Raw genomic sequence first — 16,478 nt, forward strand, 5'->3', positions numbered from 1 at the left:
GTACTAAATTGAGCGTTGTGGAGCGTAACCATACTTCTGTATTCGAACTGTAGGGTATTTTTCGCTTTGAGCTTCAACCGTTGTCTTGACCATACCTCAAAAGACAGTCGAAGCACCTTGAACTTTGCTAGGTATGACAAAGAACAAACAAGTAGCATGCTTCCCCTTTTCTCTCGACGTATTATTGTTTGAGATGTATCTGTGCGGCTGCCCCAATAGCAACAGAGGAACACTCATGCTCGATGCCGAAGTAGACGTCGGATCAAGTGCTCAAAGCAGCTCGCCATATCCGCAGATAGAAAACGATATTCTATTTCCGTTCATCACATCTCACATAATATCACGACTTCTATAGCCGAAACATCGCGAACTCATTGCTCTATCAAGTCTTCCCCGTATCTTCATGATAGCGAGATCGGGCTTCGGCGGATTCAGACGCATCGAGACTGTATCCGGCTCCACCACGAGCCGAGGCTCGCTCGCCAACCCGATAGCTTGGGTACGGCGCGGAATTACAGCGCCAAACTAAGAACAAATTCCACGATTTTGGTGAAGCACGATTCGAGACATTAGCGGTCTTATTCCCGTGTTTTGCGGCAGTGGCTGAAACTTGCCAAGTCGAAAAGAGGCTTTGAAGTTGGAGCCTAAGGCATGACAAAACAAGTCAGAGATCCAGCGACTCCGTCTGCATTTAAGCTTATAGCACTGTCCACGATCGGCAAGGCAGACACGTGAGTAGGAAGAATCGTAAGTTCAATACGAATAATTGGTAAGTGGATTATTTGCTGTGTTCCATTATTAGACGCGTCGGGAAATAAAGGAAGTGATCGCGTCTTACCTGCATGGAAGATCATCGCGCTGATTGGTCCGCTCGGTTTTTGATACAGTCATTGTGGATGAGAGGATGATCGTTGATCCAACTTTGGGGCTGCTGAGGGGGCCATTTAAAGAGAACAACAGTCAAAATTACAATTTTGTAGCAGTAGATAGTGACTTCTTATATTGGCACTTCAAAGACATATCTAAATGTGGTTCAACTGGCGTGGCACAGAGACATGAGAAGTCCGAGTCCGACAGAGAAGGCTGACACCCGAACATCACAGCCCACTTGGCGCATCAAAACTCCATTGATCAACAGAAATGCCACCGACCGTTTCAGATGCTACCCAATCACCGGTCTATTCCCATTCCTAACGAGATTAAACCCACAGTAAGCCGCCAAGATGTAGTCCTCATTGGCAAGTCTACCAGCTCAGCCCTACCCACCGACCGAGTTCCTTCTCATCCTCCCTTTCTTTCTCCTCTCAACTTTAATTCTAGCTTGACTTTTCTTTCCCGTGGATTTGTTTGCCCTTTTGACTCCACTCGCTACGATGCCGACCCTCGAGCCTGCGACTGATCTTGACTCTAACGTCTGGTATCAGCTCTCCGAGTTGGCTGTTGATGATAATGATGGGGACTTCAAGTCTATGCTTCAACCTACCGCGCCAGGAGGTGATTTGAGAGTCGGGGCCGCTAACAAGCAGTCATACTGGCAGTTCGTATGTAATCTCTCTCGCGAATCAAGTCAAGATACTAACGTCGCTTAGCAAAAGATAGGAAACAAGCCCGGCCGCTACCAACTCCGCTGCTCAGACACGACCGTCAAAAAACAACTGTCCGTATGCTACCGCCCGGAGGTCATCAACGAGAAACTCCGCACAAGACCATGCTTGATGCCCATTGAAGACAGCGAAATGCAACAATGGGATATCTCGCTATGGGATTCTGATACATATCGGTTGACGAATGTCAAGAACGGCACGAAATGGAACTTGGACTGTATTCCTAATGGACCGGTTATCTTAAGCTCTGACCTTGAGGGGGAACAACCGCGGCAGCATTGGTTGATGAGTAGTGTTGGGCAGGTGAATAATGAGATGTACTCTACGGTATACACCGCGGTAAGTCAACAAACTGTACCCATACGCGACCGTCTTACTGATTGAATTCATAGCCGCCTAAATCAACAGGTGAAGGCACCGCTACAGCTGGCACAACAGGTTCCGACTCAACAGCTGCCACTGCTACCTCAGACTCAAGTAGCGACCCCAGCAACAACAGCAGCGAGAGTAATGACAGTAGCAGTGGCAGCAGCGGTCTCTCAACCGGCGCAGTCGCTGGCATATCCGTCGGCGTCACCCTAGGCGTCGTCGCACTCGCACTCGCAGCATTCTTCTTCTGGCGCCGCAACAAGCGCAAGTATCAAGTCGCCGGTACTGGCTCACCAGACTCTCCCGGAAAGCCTGACAGTTCTCCAATGGCTGTGTCGCCTAACCCCGCGTACAGCTCTGTTTACTCAGCTGAGAAGAACAATGCTTTCCCCGCGGCTGAGATGATGCATGAGCAGAGACCTGTTGAATTGTCGACTGGTCAGCATCAGAGACATGAGCTCGCATAGACGAGGGGCGGATTGGAGTCACATTCACCTGTACATATACCATATACAACCCCCCTTTCGACAGCCCCACCCTTTCGTCAAGCGAAAAAAAAATAGCACCACCAAAAATGGACAACTTCACTTATAAACAACTCGGCCAAAATGAGGGACATGTGCAAAATATCTCATCTCACAATAGCGAACAACTATCTCTATTACAATTTAGGTCTTTTAATAAGCCGTCCTGACCGCGTGGTTCGTTGCTGAGGTACGGCTTCCTCTCTCACTTCAATGACCGAGCTAGCCTCTGATTCTGACTCTCGCTCGTCTGAACAGACAGATTCCACCACGACAGACTCGTTTTGAGTCTCCCCTTCAGGTATGGCTTCTCCAACAGCTAAAGTCTCCCCGAGAGTCATAAAACGCCTGTTAGGATTCGGTACCGCCTTCCTCTTCTTCCCTCTCTTCAGCCGAGCCAATTCTTCCTCTAGGCTGGCAATCCTCTGCGTATGCGCCGCTACTGTCTGTTGTTGAGCCTCAAAGCCCTTGGCTATCACGTTGTACCGTCTCCGCGTCTTTGGTGTTTTGTTCAGCCCAAGATCTCGAATTTGACGGCTCGTCTGTGGAGTATCGTCCGAGCCAAGATACGGCCTAGGTTCAGGAGTCACTCTTGGGTCGCTGTTTGGCCTGTCTCGTTGGATTTCAGGGTGTCGCAGCGCTTTGGAACGCGAAATCGGCCAGTTGCCAGTGACCCTCCAGCCTGACAGTATGTTCTTCTTAGTCATTCCAACTCGGCGAGCCTTGGCGTAGGCCCTGATGAAATTGACCTTGTCCATCGGAGCGGAATCAGTCAACGAGGCGAACCTTTCCAGCTCTCTTCGATATGCAGCCTTTAACGCGTTGAAGACTCCATTGTCTAGTGGTTGGAGTCCATGAGAGCAGTGTGCTGGTAGATAGCAGCAATAAACATTGTTTAAAAAACACGTGGCCATCCATTCATCCTTCCACCACTCAGCACTGATCGTGAGATGGGGAAAATGGAGGACATACTGTTGCATGGCTTCCGTGACCATCTAAGATGATCAGTCTCGCGTCTGACTCGTCGGCAGGTGTAGTCTGGGGCAGATAAACTCTTTCAAGCCATTCAATGCCTATGTGGTCATTAGTCCACCCGTTGGGCGAAGTTATGTAATACCAGTCTGCTATCTGCTTGAACTCGTCAAGGAACCATTGTTTCTGCAGTTCCTTCCCCTTGAAGATTATGCCAGGAACTAAAGCGCGGCCGTCAGCAGTGACAGCTTCGATGAATGAAGTCCAATTCCGAGTCTGTGGTCCCTTGAGGAAGGCCTTGCGCTTCGGGTCCGCGCTTCCAACAACTAAGCTATCTAGGCCTGAATGAAGAGAATTAGTCGGTCAAAATGCAAGCACCGACAAGTAATAGAGGTGAATACTTGCCGAAACCAGTCATAATACCGCCTTCATCAACGTTGACGGTGTTTTCAGGCTTGATCCAGCCATACTGGCCATCCCGGATATCAAAGTACCAATGAACCGCTCTAGGTGTGAAAGAGTCGAACCTTTTAGCTTCTTGACGTCTACCCATCTTGGTCTTTAGGTCTGCGCGGCGATTGATAAACTTGATCACCCAGTTACGTCCTAAGTCGGGATGTTCGCCCTGCTGTCTCAGCAGGCCCATGACGCAAGCGCGGATCTGACTGTGGGACGGAGCATAGCCCAAAGACTCCTGACGGAGTATCCAGAAAGCGAGCCTATCTTCTTGGCTCTTGGACAAACGTCGGCGAGGCTGGATCTGGTCTTCAGCGGCCCCACGGCCGTTAAGTCTATCGATGAGGGTCGTTCGGGGCACTCCTCTTCTCTGGGCCGCTTGAGGGGGTGAAAAACCATGATCGGTAATGTCCAATATGGCGTCAGCCATATCGTCCTCTGTATATTCCCATTTAAGTCGTGATTTAGGCATTTTTCTGCTGTTGTCGAGGGTAAAGATCAAAAATCACGAGAAAGAGCGGTGAGGAGGTTAGTGACCATATTCAAAATATTTCAATAGCATGACTTGGATCTATCGCGTGCCCAACACATCCTCAACAGGTCAAAATAATTATCTCCACTCATTTATATAATCAATAAAAGAAGCTTCTTTTAGGTAGCTATTTATTCTGGCCAAATTTCGTATAAGTGAAGTTGACGAATTTTGGTGGTGCTATTTTTTTTTTGCTTGACGAAAGGGTGGGGCTGTCGAAAGGGGGGTTGTATATGGTAGCAACAATGTATTCCAGCGAGGCGCTTGACTTTCTGATACCAACACTATACAATACATAATCAATCACGTTTTATCTAGCTAACAGGACCAAGAGCCCTCAGCGAAGAATCAAAATGTAAGGAACAAAAATAAAATCATGTTTGCGACGATATGGGGAATGTGCAAAAGAAAGGTCTCGGAGGGAGTCGAACCCTCGCTGGCGGAATCAGAATCCGCAGTCATAACCGTTAGACCACGAAACCATGAAAGGTATGACCTTGATTGCTGGAAGCACAAAACTTAATTGGCATCTAAGTTCGCTACCCTACACGTGCCTGTATCGGCCCCACAAAGCCAAACGTATGCTTCCACTGCCCAGGTTTGTTCGACCCTCGATTAGACTTTGAGCTGCTCGCCATGAGATATCTTGTCATTATAGGACTTGGAAGTAAAGCCCCACAGGATATCAGAGTTCGCGATGGTATTGTGCTTATGGTAAACACTCTGGTAAAGAGCATTGCTCTTGGGAACAATATCCGTAAGCCAACTGTGCTTGCACACTTTTGAATCTGGGATGGATCGAGTCGTTGGAAAGAATGGAAACATTGTCAAGATATCAAATTTGGTAGATTTATACAAGGCCGTAGATGGTAGCTGAAATCTAATTCCACTTCGCGCTGAGAATTTCGATAAAGTGTCTGATGAATATTAACGAAGGTTGTGCTGTCTGGTAGAAGGATCTCGTGCTTGGCCGGGTTATGAACTACTCAAAGAGTACATTTTGATGCATGCAAAGCATCAAGAGATACAGGATAGGTTTTCATAAGACTAAACCTGATAGAATGTTACCAGAATCTGTAATTGCATTCGAGTCGATCGATGTGACGGACTTTCATTAGATGCTTATTATAAACAACTTCTAAATAGTAATAAAAGCCTATTAGATGACCAGTTTGTCGCTTTCAAGGCTTGTTACCCAACAAGAAGATCTGTTATTGATGTGACATTGGGTTGCATATCGGGCAGAGTATTTCGGCTCGCCTATACCAAAGACGCAGGAAAGGGGTTAATTGCACGGAAATGTCGTTTCGTATCAGGCACCAGAGTAATAAAGCTTTTATATATAATATATTGCGTGAAGGCTGCCAGGAACATCCATAAATGGGAATCCATATTGGTGCCTATTGGATAGTTCCAAAGCTCTTGTTGTCTGCCCAGCCTAACTGACGAACACCCAAACACTGTTGCCTCCCAATATCTCTCCATGACTCAACATCTCTACTTAGATATAAGTCTTGAGAAGAGAGTTGTAGTACTGATAACCAGTACCGCTGGGAGGCTCAAAGCTGAACATGTAGTCAGCCCACCAAGGACCAGCAGCCCACCAGGTAACACCCTTCCAAACATCAGAGTTCTCCTTAAGATAGTCCAGCATATTCTTGACAGCAGTCTTGCAGGTGTCGTTAGGACCGCCGGCGAGTTCACCGATCATGCCAATCTTCTTGTTCTTCCTCAACCACTCAGTAGCAGCCTTGACGCGCTCGACTCCAATGGTGGTGGAGACACAGTTAGGTGAAGTACCGGAGCTGTCAGAGTCGAGGTACTGGTGCATTTCGTACACGATCTTGTCAAGAGGGTCGGTGAGAGCCTGGTGGTATTAGCTACGGGAGTCATTGGAGAAAGAGGGGGAGTACACACCTTCATGTTGTCATTGACATCGGGCCAAGACCAAGCACCGGACCACTGGTTACCCTCAACAAAGATAGTCTGGGTAGCGCCAGCAGCACGAATACCGTTGATAGCAGCCTGGTTCAAGTTCAGAACAAGAGTCTGATCCATGGTGTTGTACTCATTGTTAGTGTCAAAGATGACTTTGCTGTTGCTCTTGAACTGGGTAGCAAAGTTCTTCCACCAGGTCTGGAAGTCAGAGGTTGAGGTGATGATCTTGTCAAAGTAGCGGCCGTAGTTGTGAGGGTCGAGAATGACGTTGGCGCCCTTGCCGGTGATGTGGTCCACGATTGTGGTGAGGTTCTTGAGGTAAGCGGTGTCAAAGGGTCCGGTCATGGAGCTAGGGTTTGTGCGTTCCATGCGGAGTTGAACGCGGAAGGCGTTGTAGCCCTGAGAGATGAGGGTCTATATCATGTCAGTCATGTTCTCGCCATTCCAGTGTTTGACTTACATCAACGGCAGCGGGATCAGGGAAGATAAAGTGTTTTCCCCAAGTTCCAGGCAAACTGCCCTCACCAAACTCACCACCAGCCTCATTAGTACCAACCCAGAGAAACTTTCCATTTCCAGGTGTACCAGTAGGTGTGCTACCACCACCAGTAGTAGTCTTGAGGGTGGTAGTAGGTTCCTCAGCAGTACCGGGGATACACTGGCTGTACCACTCATTAACGACGGTGCACTTGTAGCCAGAGACGCAGGTCTTTGAGCCAGTCCAGCCGTTTCCACCGCATTGGGCCCATGCTGCGTTTTGAGCGACCGAAAGGCCGGCGAAGAGGCTGAGAGCGAAGAGGGACTTCATGATGCTGGTTGATCTGAATGCACTTGTCAACTGAGAAGTTTGATGACTTGAGGGATTCGTGAATCTTTTATATCTGATTTACTATGGGTAGGAAATTGGTTTCTAGCCAGATCGGGAGTATATCTTTCGACGATGTCGGAACCCGTTGCTCGACATCCGTCGAACCATAACTGGCGTCACTAAGATGAACAAACTGTCAATCATCCCGCAAAAAGCCAACTACCGGCCCGCGATCCGTAATAGTCTCCGGAAATTTCACCCGCCAAGCCTTGGATAGTCCATTGAACAATCATCTTGAGCATCCGGAACCATTCTCCATCCGGGAATCATCACTCAACCGATCCGTAACTGACCACGGAAGAGGTGACTCCGCGCTATGGAAATCACGGGCACATGATCAATTTTAAAAGTGCACCTATGTGGTATTTGCAAGCCTGGTAATGTAAGGAGACATGAACCGTGTTTCTGGGGTCGAATCATGGCATTGTGTGGGGATCGGAGGTTGGTCCTCCGAGGCTGTTTTGAGATTGGAGCGATGCTCGGGTCTTCGGAGACAAGGCCCACGGATCCGCCATTGAAGGAATAATTTCAATAACAGATTTCAAAAAGGTTAAGACGAGAAATCTTACCGTTGTAAATGATACTTGTTGTAAGTTCGCGATTGTTGCATTCTCGACTTCTACGGTGTCTTGGAGTGCAAGATCGTGAAATCCGCGTCAATTGTCAACTTTCACCTCGATCAAAACCAGACATACTCAATGTGGGGTTGAAGAAGCTTGAGAATTCCTTTATTTTGCATAATTTAAGATTTATTTGTTGCCATGGAGTAACATTCCATGTCCCCCAAGCCGGTGATGATCTCAGGACAACGGTTCTCATCCTTCAAATATGCGTTGAAAGAAGACACAAATTGAAAGAATGGTTGGATATCATTGATAGTATCACTAGGTGAGCTAGAAACAGAGCTGCTAAGACGCCGCGTTCAGATACTGTCTTATTCGTAGGCAGATATCGAGCTCCAAATGATTGCTTGTTGACGTTAGGCAGTTGAGTATTTATCACGCCAAAGGGAGACTCATGTCTCAGATAAAAACCGACTTCCAGTCTTTCGACATGGTAAATATCATCAGAAGGGAGATAGTTCATTCCTTTTATATTTGAAATGCCTCATCTTTTCACACTTGTCACTTGGAGTGCAGTGTTATCAGTAGCTTGAAAGCTACTCGACTGGTAGGAAGAAACTTCATCTTATCAGAAAATACCTAGACCAAAAACGCCATATCCTACAAAAGTTCTAGAACCCCCTCGACCTACCGCCTGAACTGTCCAAACCAAATACTATCATCCGGTCTCATCCCTTTCATAACACCCTCCCTACTACACAATCCCCTCTCTTCATCGCCAACCTTCCAATGCTTCATAACCTCCGGCCTCACCAACATCTGCATCAACATTCCAGACTCAGCATGCCAAGTATTGTGACAATGAAATGCCCAAAGACCCGGATTGTCTAGTACAACACGGACAACAGCCCAAGCATACCCCTCTACTGTAAGTGTATCTCTCCTCAACGGGTTTTCTAAAAGCCCGTGTGATTTCAGATACCCTGGTAAGGCAGCTGCGCTGGGCGGATAGCCGTCGCGGCCTTGGAGGAGGACGAAGAATTTATGGCCGTGAAGATGGAAGGGATGAGCACCGTCGTCGAAGTTGTTGACGGAGATGTCTATTGTTCGAATGCCGGTTGTTTCTAAGACAAATTCCTTCTGACGTTCAAATACCTTCTCGTTGATGGCGACGGGGTTCTTGAAAGACGTGCTCTGTAGTCCACTGTCGAGAAACCGATGTAAGGATGGATGCGTTGCGTTAGCATGCCAAGTTGATTCATTAAAGAACCCCCTTGCCAAGCGCCAATCGCCTATCTCAAAGTTTGCGCGAAGAACGATGACTTCATCCGCTGGAGGTGGAGAAATAACTTCAACGGGTCGAAGATCGGTGGTATTCAGATCTCGACAGATGACTTCGATTGCATCAGGCCATTCCTCGCTCGTCGGCTCTCGAGAAGATGTCTTCTCGTCCTTGCCGGTATATCGAATGATGGCTCTCGTTTCAGACTGAAGACGTTCGTTCTTGTTCTTGAAGCAGTGCGTCACCATTCTAGCTCTCATCCAGAACGTAGTAGCTGTTGTAGCGTTTGTCTCGAGGACAACGCTATATCGCTGTGCTGGAAGGACGTTTACCCGATGGATTGGTTCAGGATGGACGTCTGTACCATCGACTTCGGTGACGTAGAATGGATGCTCGTCAAATTGAATCTGAAACTCTGCAAAGGCGCCAACGTTGATGATGCGCAGTCTATGCCGTTTCCCAGCTTCCAGATCAATTGTCGGTATCTCAAGATCCGTGTTATTGCACGCCCAACCCTCAAAGTCCGCACAATCGCGAACATTCCGCCCATTGATGAGACCATTATCTGGTACCGGCTCGTTATTTTCTTGATCAGGAGCAAGATACTCCATCAAAAGCTCCGAGGTCAAATTATGGTAATGATCCTGAACCATAACAACTCTATCAGTCGCGTAGTCCATCTTCTGCAGGTCCTTTTCCTTCTTGGAGTGAACAACCATAGGTCCAAGCAATCCATCTGACGCTTGTGCGCTATGATGCGCATGATACCAATACGTTCCATGCTGACCCTTGACATCAAATTTATAAGTAAAGTTTGAGTTTGGCGCGATGGCGCACTGAGTAATGCCAACGGTTCCATCCATATTGTTCGTGCCATTCTGAAACATGCCGTGGAAATGAATCGCAGTCGCATTAACAGCTTTGTTTTCAACATGGACAATAACAGTGTCGCCTTCGTTGCATTCAAGAAGAGGTCCAGGATATTGGTTGTTGATGAGAATCATTGGTCTGAAGACTCCATCGGGATTGAGGACGGCGTCGTTGATGGTCCAGAAATATTCTCTTGTTGTTGGAGGGGAGTTGAAGTTCCATGATGGTGAGAGGGTGTATTCTTTTGTGTTGCGGAGTTGAGGTGTTGAGGGGATGGGTTCTTGGTGTTTGATTGTCTCTGGCGCTGGAGCTGGCTTGCTTGGTTGAGGGGGTTTTGGATGCGTTTCTTTGTGTGTTGAGGGTCGGGCCTGGAGGTTGAGCGTGACTGCAGCCAACAGAAGTATTGATATGAGGCCAGCGACAGCGATGAATATTGTCAAGCCCTTGCTTTTTGGCCTTTTGGTCTTCCACGAAGCCTTCTCGACCGCTAGCTCTGTCTTCAAAGCAGCCTCATCACCAAGGAACCATCTCCCCTCACCCTCGCTCTCATCTTCCTTCACCCAAGGCGACTTGATCTCATCCATATTTTCTCACACTCAACGATTAAAGAAAAAGCCCACGTTGTCATGTCGTTCGTTCAAAAGAACAAACTCCAAGTCCAAGATGAACCCTCAATGCATACTCCACCCCACCTAAACAGGGATCATCTTAGCGTGACGTTGAACCCGAGGAACCGGAAGAGTCGGCACGCGAGCAGAACCCTTCTGAATCCCCAAAGACACTCACACGTGCCCTGCCTATGCAGTCCATTGGCGTTACATTCTACCGAGAGCTATTACAAAAGTTCAATATGATTTGCACCAACAACGTTGCGTTGACCGACGGTGGAGAAACGCACGGCACGATATCCGTGCAGTTTGATCTGCATTCCTATATGAAACCCAATAACGCTGCTGCCAATTGAGCGTCGATCTTTAGCTAAAGTGCAAGTTTGTGTTTGTATTCAATCGTTATGCTCTTCCAAACTGCTACCATCTTGGCCGTCGCTGGTCTGGCCCTCGGCCACTCTTATGAGCCTCCCAAGGAGCACAAGCATGAGACTGGCTGGGAGACCAGTTACACTGCCACTGGCACCGCTGAAGTCGCTGCTGCTGCTGCTACAGCCAAGACTAGCAGTCCTACTTCCAAGGTGAAGGGCAAGGCATTTGATCGCATTGCCATCATTTACTTTGAGAATGAGAACTACGAGAAGGCTTTCGGTGACCGTAAGTTTCCCCTCCCTCAATTAATCGAAGGATGAGAACTGACTGGTGTAGCCAACTTCACCTGGCTCCGCAAGAAGGGTATCACTCTCGAGAACTACTTTGGAGTGACCCATCCCTCTGAGCCAAACTACATGGCCGCCATTGCGGGAGATTACTTTGGCATGCAGAACGACGACTTCAACCGCAACCCGCGCAACGTCTCTACTGTGATTGATCTCCTCGAGCACCGCGGTATCTCCTGGGGTCTGTACCAAGAGGACATGCCCTACTCTGGCTTCGAGGGCTTCTCCTGGGTGAACCACCAGAACGGCAAGAATGACTACGTTCGCAAGCATAACCCCGCTGTTCTCCACGACAGCATCGCTACCTCTGAGCAGCGCCTTTCTCAGATCAAGAACCTCTCGCTCGTTGATACTGAGAAGTCTGTCTTCCACAAGGATCTCAAAGAGAACAAGCTTCCTCAGTGGATGTTTATCACTCCTAACATGACTTCTGATGGACACGACACTTCGGTCACTGTTGCTGGTCAGTGGGCTCGTACTTTCCTCGAACCTCTTCTCAAGGACAAGCATTTCATGCAAAACACTCTTGTTCTTGTTACATGGGATGAGAACGAGACCTACGCTCGTCAAAACCACATTCTCGGCATCCTTCTCGGCGACGCAGTCCCCAAGCATCTCGTTGGAACCAGCGACAACAGCTTCTACAACCACTACTCCGAGATCGCCACCGTCTCCGCAAACTGGGGTCTCGACACCCTCGGACGCTGGGATGTCGGCGCCAACGTCTTCAAGGTCGTTGCGCAAAAGACAGGCGACAAGATCCGAAAGTGGAAGTCTCACAAGCTTGACAGCTACTTCTGGAACGCCTCGTATGCTGGTCCTTTCAACACTAATGGTGGAAACAAGGAGTATGTTGCGCCCAACTTGGATCTTGAGCATAGTTTCTCTGGACGCAAGATCTTTGAGCCTATTCGCAAGGAGTGGAAGAAGAGCAAGAATCCTACTTACTACAAGGATACTATTGAGGTTAACGATGGACTTAACCCTCCTAAGGGTTATGAGCCTGCCAAGTCTACCTAGATTACTGTATAGATACTCGGTGTAATCAGGACAATGTAAATAGCATCAATTCTATGATATCAGTCTAGATAGAATAAATAGCCAATTACACTCAACTTTAACCTCTGAAATCCTCAATAACGACTTTTCAATAATGTTTCAGTAAATTCGTGGTACTAATTGCCAAGCACATGCCAGATCGCCAAGTCAACGGGCCGAACGATCCATCCATTAGCCTTTTTTGCTCCAGGGATCTTGTGCACTAGGACACCATCTCCCAGGGGCAGACGAATCAAATAGCGCACTTTTGTCAGCGGTCGTTAGCGCGTGGCCGACCTGTAAGATCGCGGCGTTTTACCATGTGCGGCGTAGATCACTTCGCTTGCGGGACTGTTTTGTGCTGCGGTCGGCAATATCATGCCGTGAGCTATCCTGTCTTGTCACCGATGAGATGCATCATGGGATGAATTGGGAAGGCACGTGGAGGCATGTGAAGGACTTATGATTTTGCTCTTTTGAGACTTTCTTCCTTCTTACACCTTCGTCTGTGAACCTGAGGTTTGGAGATTGGCGAAATTGTCCAACATGAAGTCATCGCAAAGCCCAGCATTCAAACGTTTTCTATCCGACTTTACGCTCGGTTTCTCAGATGGACTTACAGTTCCATTTGCCCTCACAGCTGGGCTCAGCTCTCTCGGAAAGACAGATACCGTCATCACGGGCGGATTAGCAGAGTTGTGCGCCGGCAGTATCAGCATGGGAATCGGAGGATATCTCGCGGCACGAGACGAATGCGCACCTTGCCAACCTAAGTCCAAAGATTTGGAGGAATCGAGGGAGAGTTATGAGAGGAATAGCGAAAGCGACTACATGGTTGAACAGTCCGAGAAAATGCAGATGCAAGCGGAGGAGTTGGTGCGACAACATCTCAAGCCTTTGGATCTACCGAGTTCAACAGTCACCACAATCCTCAACACAATTCAACAAGAACCATCAGATCTACAACGCGTGGTATCACGCATAAACTCGTTAAAAGATGATCTTTCGCCCTCACAACCAACCCCTCAGTCACCAATCATATCTGGTCTCTCGATATCGCTAGGCTACACCATCGGCGGCATCATTCCCTTGTTTCCGTACTTTTTTACCAGCACAGTTGGTCTCGGTCTTCAATGGAGCTCTTGTCTCTGTCTCTTGGTATTATTTGCATTTGGAGCGGGGAAGAGCTACATTCTGCAAACTGGAGATGCGTCAGTGCGTTCGTGGATGATTGAAGGGCTTCAAATGTTAGTCCTGGGTGCTTTAGCTGCAATAGCAGCTGTGGCGTGTGTCACTTGGGTTGGGGCAAGTTAATGGGTGCCTATTTTGAGAGTTCAGGCAGAAACATTCACGCAGACGTGGGCGAATAAGGGGCTGAGCATTTGAGTTTAACCTCCGAATCGTCATCGTTAAAATGCTACGAGGGACAAGTTTATTATACACCGTGAAAGACTAGTGACCAATAATAATCAAATCAGTTATGTTCCATTTCAAATGCAAGCTTTGATATATCGTGACTCCTAAATCCACTTATGCTTCTTGGAGTAACGACTCGACGAGATCCCGGATCTCCTCTAGGGGTATGATACTATCTACAACGCCATGTAAACGAAAATAAATATGATAATCCATCGTATTACTCTGTATCCTGGCATAAAATTGAGACTCCTCCATACATAGTAAAGTATGCTTGTGGAGCAATCATGGCGTGAATCTTGATATCAGCGTGTGCTTTTCGTCAGCCTTGAATTGAACTTGACGGCTTTTTGTTCTGCTTCATCCCTGAATTTCTCCATGAACCCATTCATATAGACACTTGTGACTCTGGCTGGGATAGCCTCCCAACCAATACGACCAGCACCACATAAGGGACCTTCTGTATCGCTGAGCCGCGTGTAGAACTGGCCAGAGATGGCACGAGTAAAACCCACCGTCGAATCTTCGCGCAATCCTAGGACTCCCATTTGACCTGGATTTGGCCCCTTTCCCAATGATCCAACTTTGCATCAGCTCTCACCTCCTGATTCATTCAAGGACGAGTAGGCTGACTTCACCCAGCGTTTTACTGTGCTTCCCAGCTGCTCCTCTGGTTGAAGCAACCAAGACAGCATGTCCGCCAGCCACAGTACCCAAGTTCTTATGTCTCCCAGTCCTCAAGTAAAGTCATAGGAGGAAGGAAATAAGCCACCAGCCGTTTGACAGGCCACAGACTATTATCCAGGGCCATACAGGTCTTCATCCGCAAAGGGGTCAGTAACATGGGGTGCGGTATCAAGGAACACATATTGGACAGGAGAAGCCGATGCCCCCTGATTAGCAAGAGTACCAAGTGCGGCAAGACCCGTGGTGGGGGAGAACTCCGAAGACGGGTGATCAAGAAAAGCCCAAGACCCGGAAGAACTTGGGGAGCCGGAAGATTGGACACCATTGTTGGCCGCTGGGATAGGCTGAGCGATCTACCCAGGCATAAACCCGTCCCAAGAAATCATTCCCCAAGTGTCTCCTTTATGGGGAAACAGAGCAGGGAACGAGGCAGAGGGGACAGGAAGGACAGTATCCCCAGCTTCCATGAGATCTCCCGGGGCGGTTTGGATCATCATGTTGTCCACTTGATCAGCCTGAGCCATCATGCCAACTTGAGGAAACCCCGTGATCGGGTTGTTGACCAAAGAGTCTCGTGCCATAGTATCGAACTGGTTGGCCAAGACTGGTTGGGAAACTGGGGCAGAAGAAGCAGGATCGAAAGGATGGAGAGAAGCGTGACCAAGGGCAGGCATGGGATGTTGGAAACTTGTGCCGAAAGAATTACCAACGACACCAGAGCCCAGGAAGGGAGCAAGGAAATGTGGATCTGGGACCGGCGTGGGCATCTCAAACCCAAAATCCCATGAGCCATCCATTCCAAAGGGGACAACAGAGGCAGCATGGCCAGGAGCAGTAAGAGGGAAATCGGGGACAGAAGGGGCAGAAACAGGGAGAGGGACAGCGGGAGTAGGAGAGGCAGGAGCGTATCCCACGCCAGGATAATATGGCTGCTCCAAGAGACGCCGGACGGGCTCAGGTATGCCAGGAGGAAGGGGATCCGGAGGGAAACTAGAACGCCGGGGAAAAGAAGCGACAGGAGCATGAGGGTTTGCAAGGCTCCCAAGGTTCTGGTACCCGGGGACAGGAAACTGCGGGTACCCAGCAGCGAAGTTACCTTGCACAGGGTCAGAAGCGGCGCGTTGAAGACAAAAGGCGTGCGCCTCTCGTCGAAAGGCTGCAGCCTCTTCTTCCAGCTCCTTTTCCACTTGGCGTTTCCTCTTCTTTTCCCGTCGCTCAGTAGCCCTGGCTGGGTCGTTCTTGGACCCCTCTGGACGACCGGCACGACGAATTACCTGCACGTCGTCTGTAGAGTTTGTTAGCGATGATTCGTTTACGGAGTTTGTGCTTGAAGAAGGGCGTGTGCTTACCTTGGTGGCCTGGGGCGTCAATACATGTGGATGTTCGGTGCCCGTCACGGCACTTGGAACATGCAATCTTGTCACCTTGCTCGTTGATTCTCATTGTAGCTGGAGCTATGTTGGATGCAATAGTGCAGAGGTAGGAAGGAGTATGACCTTTTGATGTTTATTACCGTGGTAAGTGTAACTTGTCGAAAGTTGGACTTGTTTGTCGAATGTGATTAAGTGAAAAGAATGAAGAAAGGAAGACAGAGAAAATAATATGGATTTTATAGAAGCGAAGAGTAGAAGAAGCTCAAGACATGAGATTCTAAAGAGTACAGTATGAAAGCTTGTCAAATCGTGAGTTCACTCCGACGAATGAAAGGGTGGAAGTCACGAGAGCTTCATTTTGGAATCTTGAGGCTAAGGCACATATCTCCTGTCAGAAGTCCATTATACTGTGCATTCACACTGCCTTTCGTCTGGTCTTCGACTCTGATGGAAGGTAATCACGTAGAATCACGGAGTGTTCACTCAAATGGCCTGGTTTGATTCGCCATGAGGGGATGTACAATGTACTATTCTCTGAAATAGTGGCACAAGTGAAAAGCATCTTGATGATAAAGGTTGAAGAGGCAAAGACAGTAAAGTAAACTCACAATTCTTGGACGTGAATTGTGCGTGATTCCTGCTCCCCTGGGTCTCCCCTT

At 48.4% G+C, this 16,478-nt stretch overlaps 6 protein-coding genes and 1 non-coding gene across 7 annotated transcripts; 3 read left to right on the plus strand and 4 right to left on the minus strand.

The window, feature by feature from the left end:
• Positions 1-1,315: 1,315 nt before the first annotated feature.
• FOBCDRAFT_193043 (uncharacterized protein) lies at positions 1,316-2,440 on the plus strand (the record flags this gene model as incomplete). Its single annotated transcript, XM_031193397.3, has 3 exons — positions 1,316-1,541; positions 1,590-1,943; positions 1,997-2,440. Exons 1-3 carry the CDS (start codon positions 1,374-1,376, stop codon positions 2,438-2,440), a joined length of 966 nt encoding a protein of 321 aa, XP_031030018.2. The 5' UTR covers positions 1,316-1,373.
• Positions 2,441-4,867: 2,427 nt separating this feature from the next.
• Positions 4,868-4,939, minus strand: FOBCDRAFT_t304. The gene has a single exon. It is a non-coding gene; the product is annotated as a tRNA-Gln (tRNA).
• A 1,019-nt stretch (positions 4,940-5,958) lies between these two features.
• Positions 5,959-7,203, minus strand: FOBCDRAFT_286808 (glycoside hydrolase superfamily; the record flags this gene model as incomplete). Its single annotated transcript, XM_031193398.2, has 3 exons — positions 5,959-6,324; positions 6,375-6,809; positions 6,856-7,203. 3 exons carry the CDS (start codon positions 7,201-7,203, stop codon positions 5,959-5,961), a joined length of 1,149 nt encoding a protein of 382 aa, XP_031030019.1.
• A 1,171-nt stretch (positions 7,204-8,374) lies between these two features.
• FOBCDRAFT_234167 (multicopper oxidase-domain-containing protein) lies at positions 8,375-10,587 on the minus strand. Its single transcript, XM_031193399.3, has one exon. The coding sequence runs from the start codon at positions 10,560-10,562 to the stop codon at positions 8,514-8,516; it is 2,049 nt and encodes a 682-aa protein (XP_031030020.2). The 5' UTR covers positions 10,563-10,587; the 3' UTR covers positions 8,375-8,513.
• Positions 10,588-10,888: 301 nt separating this feature from the next.
• On the plus strand, positions 10,889-12,435 carry FOBCDRAFT_254424 (phosphoesterase family-domain-containing protein). Its single transcript, XM_031193400.3, has 2 exons — positions 10,889-11,243; positions 11,295-12,435. Exons 1-2 carry the CDS (start codon positions 10,991-10,993, stop codon positions 12,323-12,325), a joined length of 1,284 nt encoding a protein of 427 aa, XP_031030021.1. The 5' UTR covers positions 10,889-10,990; the 3' UTR covers positions 12,326-12,435.
• Positions 12,436-12,851: 416 nt separating this feature from the next.
• FOBCDRAFT_234169 (Ccc1 family) lies at positions 12,852-13,794 on the plus strand. Its single transcript, XM_031193401.3, has one exon. The coding sequence runs from the start codon at positions 12,890-12,892 to the stop codon at positions 13,655-13,657; it is 768 nt and encodes a 255-aa protein (XP_031030022.2). The 5' UTR covers positions 12,852-12,889; the 3' UTR covers positions 13,658-13,794.
• Positions 13,795-14,799: 1,005 nt separating this feature from the next.
• On the minus strand, positions 14,800-15,889 carry FOBCDRAFT_209153 (uncharacterized protein; the record flags this gene model as incomplete). Its single annotated transcript, XM_031193402.2, has 2 exons — positions 14,800-15,731; positions 15,796-15,889. 2 exons carry the CDS (start codon positions 15,887-15,889, stop codon positions 14,800-14,802), a joined length of 1,026 nt encoding a protein of 341 aa, XP_031030023.2.
• Between the last annotated feature and the right edge of the window lie 589 nt (positions 15,890-16,478).

The sequence above is a fragment of the Fusarium oxysporum genome, chromosome XII (assembly GCF_013085055.1).
Source record: "Fusarium oxysporum Fo47 chromosome XII, complete sequence".
NCBI classification, from domain to species: Eukaryota; Fungi; Ascomycota; class Sordariomycetes; order Hypocreales; family Nectriaceae; genus Fusarium; species Fusarium oxysporum.

Coding starts and splice junctions, on each gene's coding strand:
- FOBCDRAFT_234167 (XM_031193399.3), bottom strand. CDS start 10,562: ATGGATGAGATCAAGTCGCCTTGGGTGAAGGAAGATGAGAGCGAGGGT.
- FOBCDRAFT_254424 (XM_031193400.3), top strand. CDS start 10,991: ATGCTCTTCCAAACTGCTACCATCTTGGCCGTCGCTGGTCTGGCCCTC. Junction 11,244..11,294: donor CGAGAAGGCTTTCGGTGACC/GTAAGTTTCCCC, acceptor TGACTGGTGTAG/CCAACTTCACCTGGCTCCGC.
- FOBCDRAFT_234169 (XM_031193401.3), top strand. CDS start 12,890: ATGAAGTCATCGCAAAGCCCAGCATTCAAACGTTTTCTATCCGACTTT.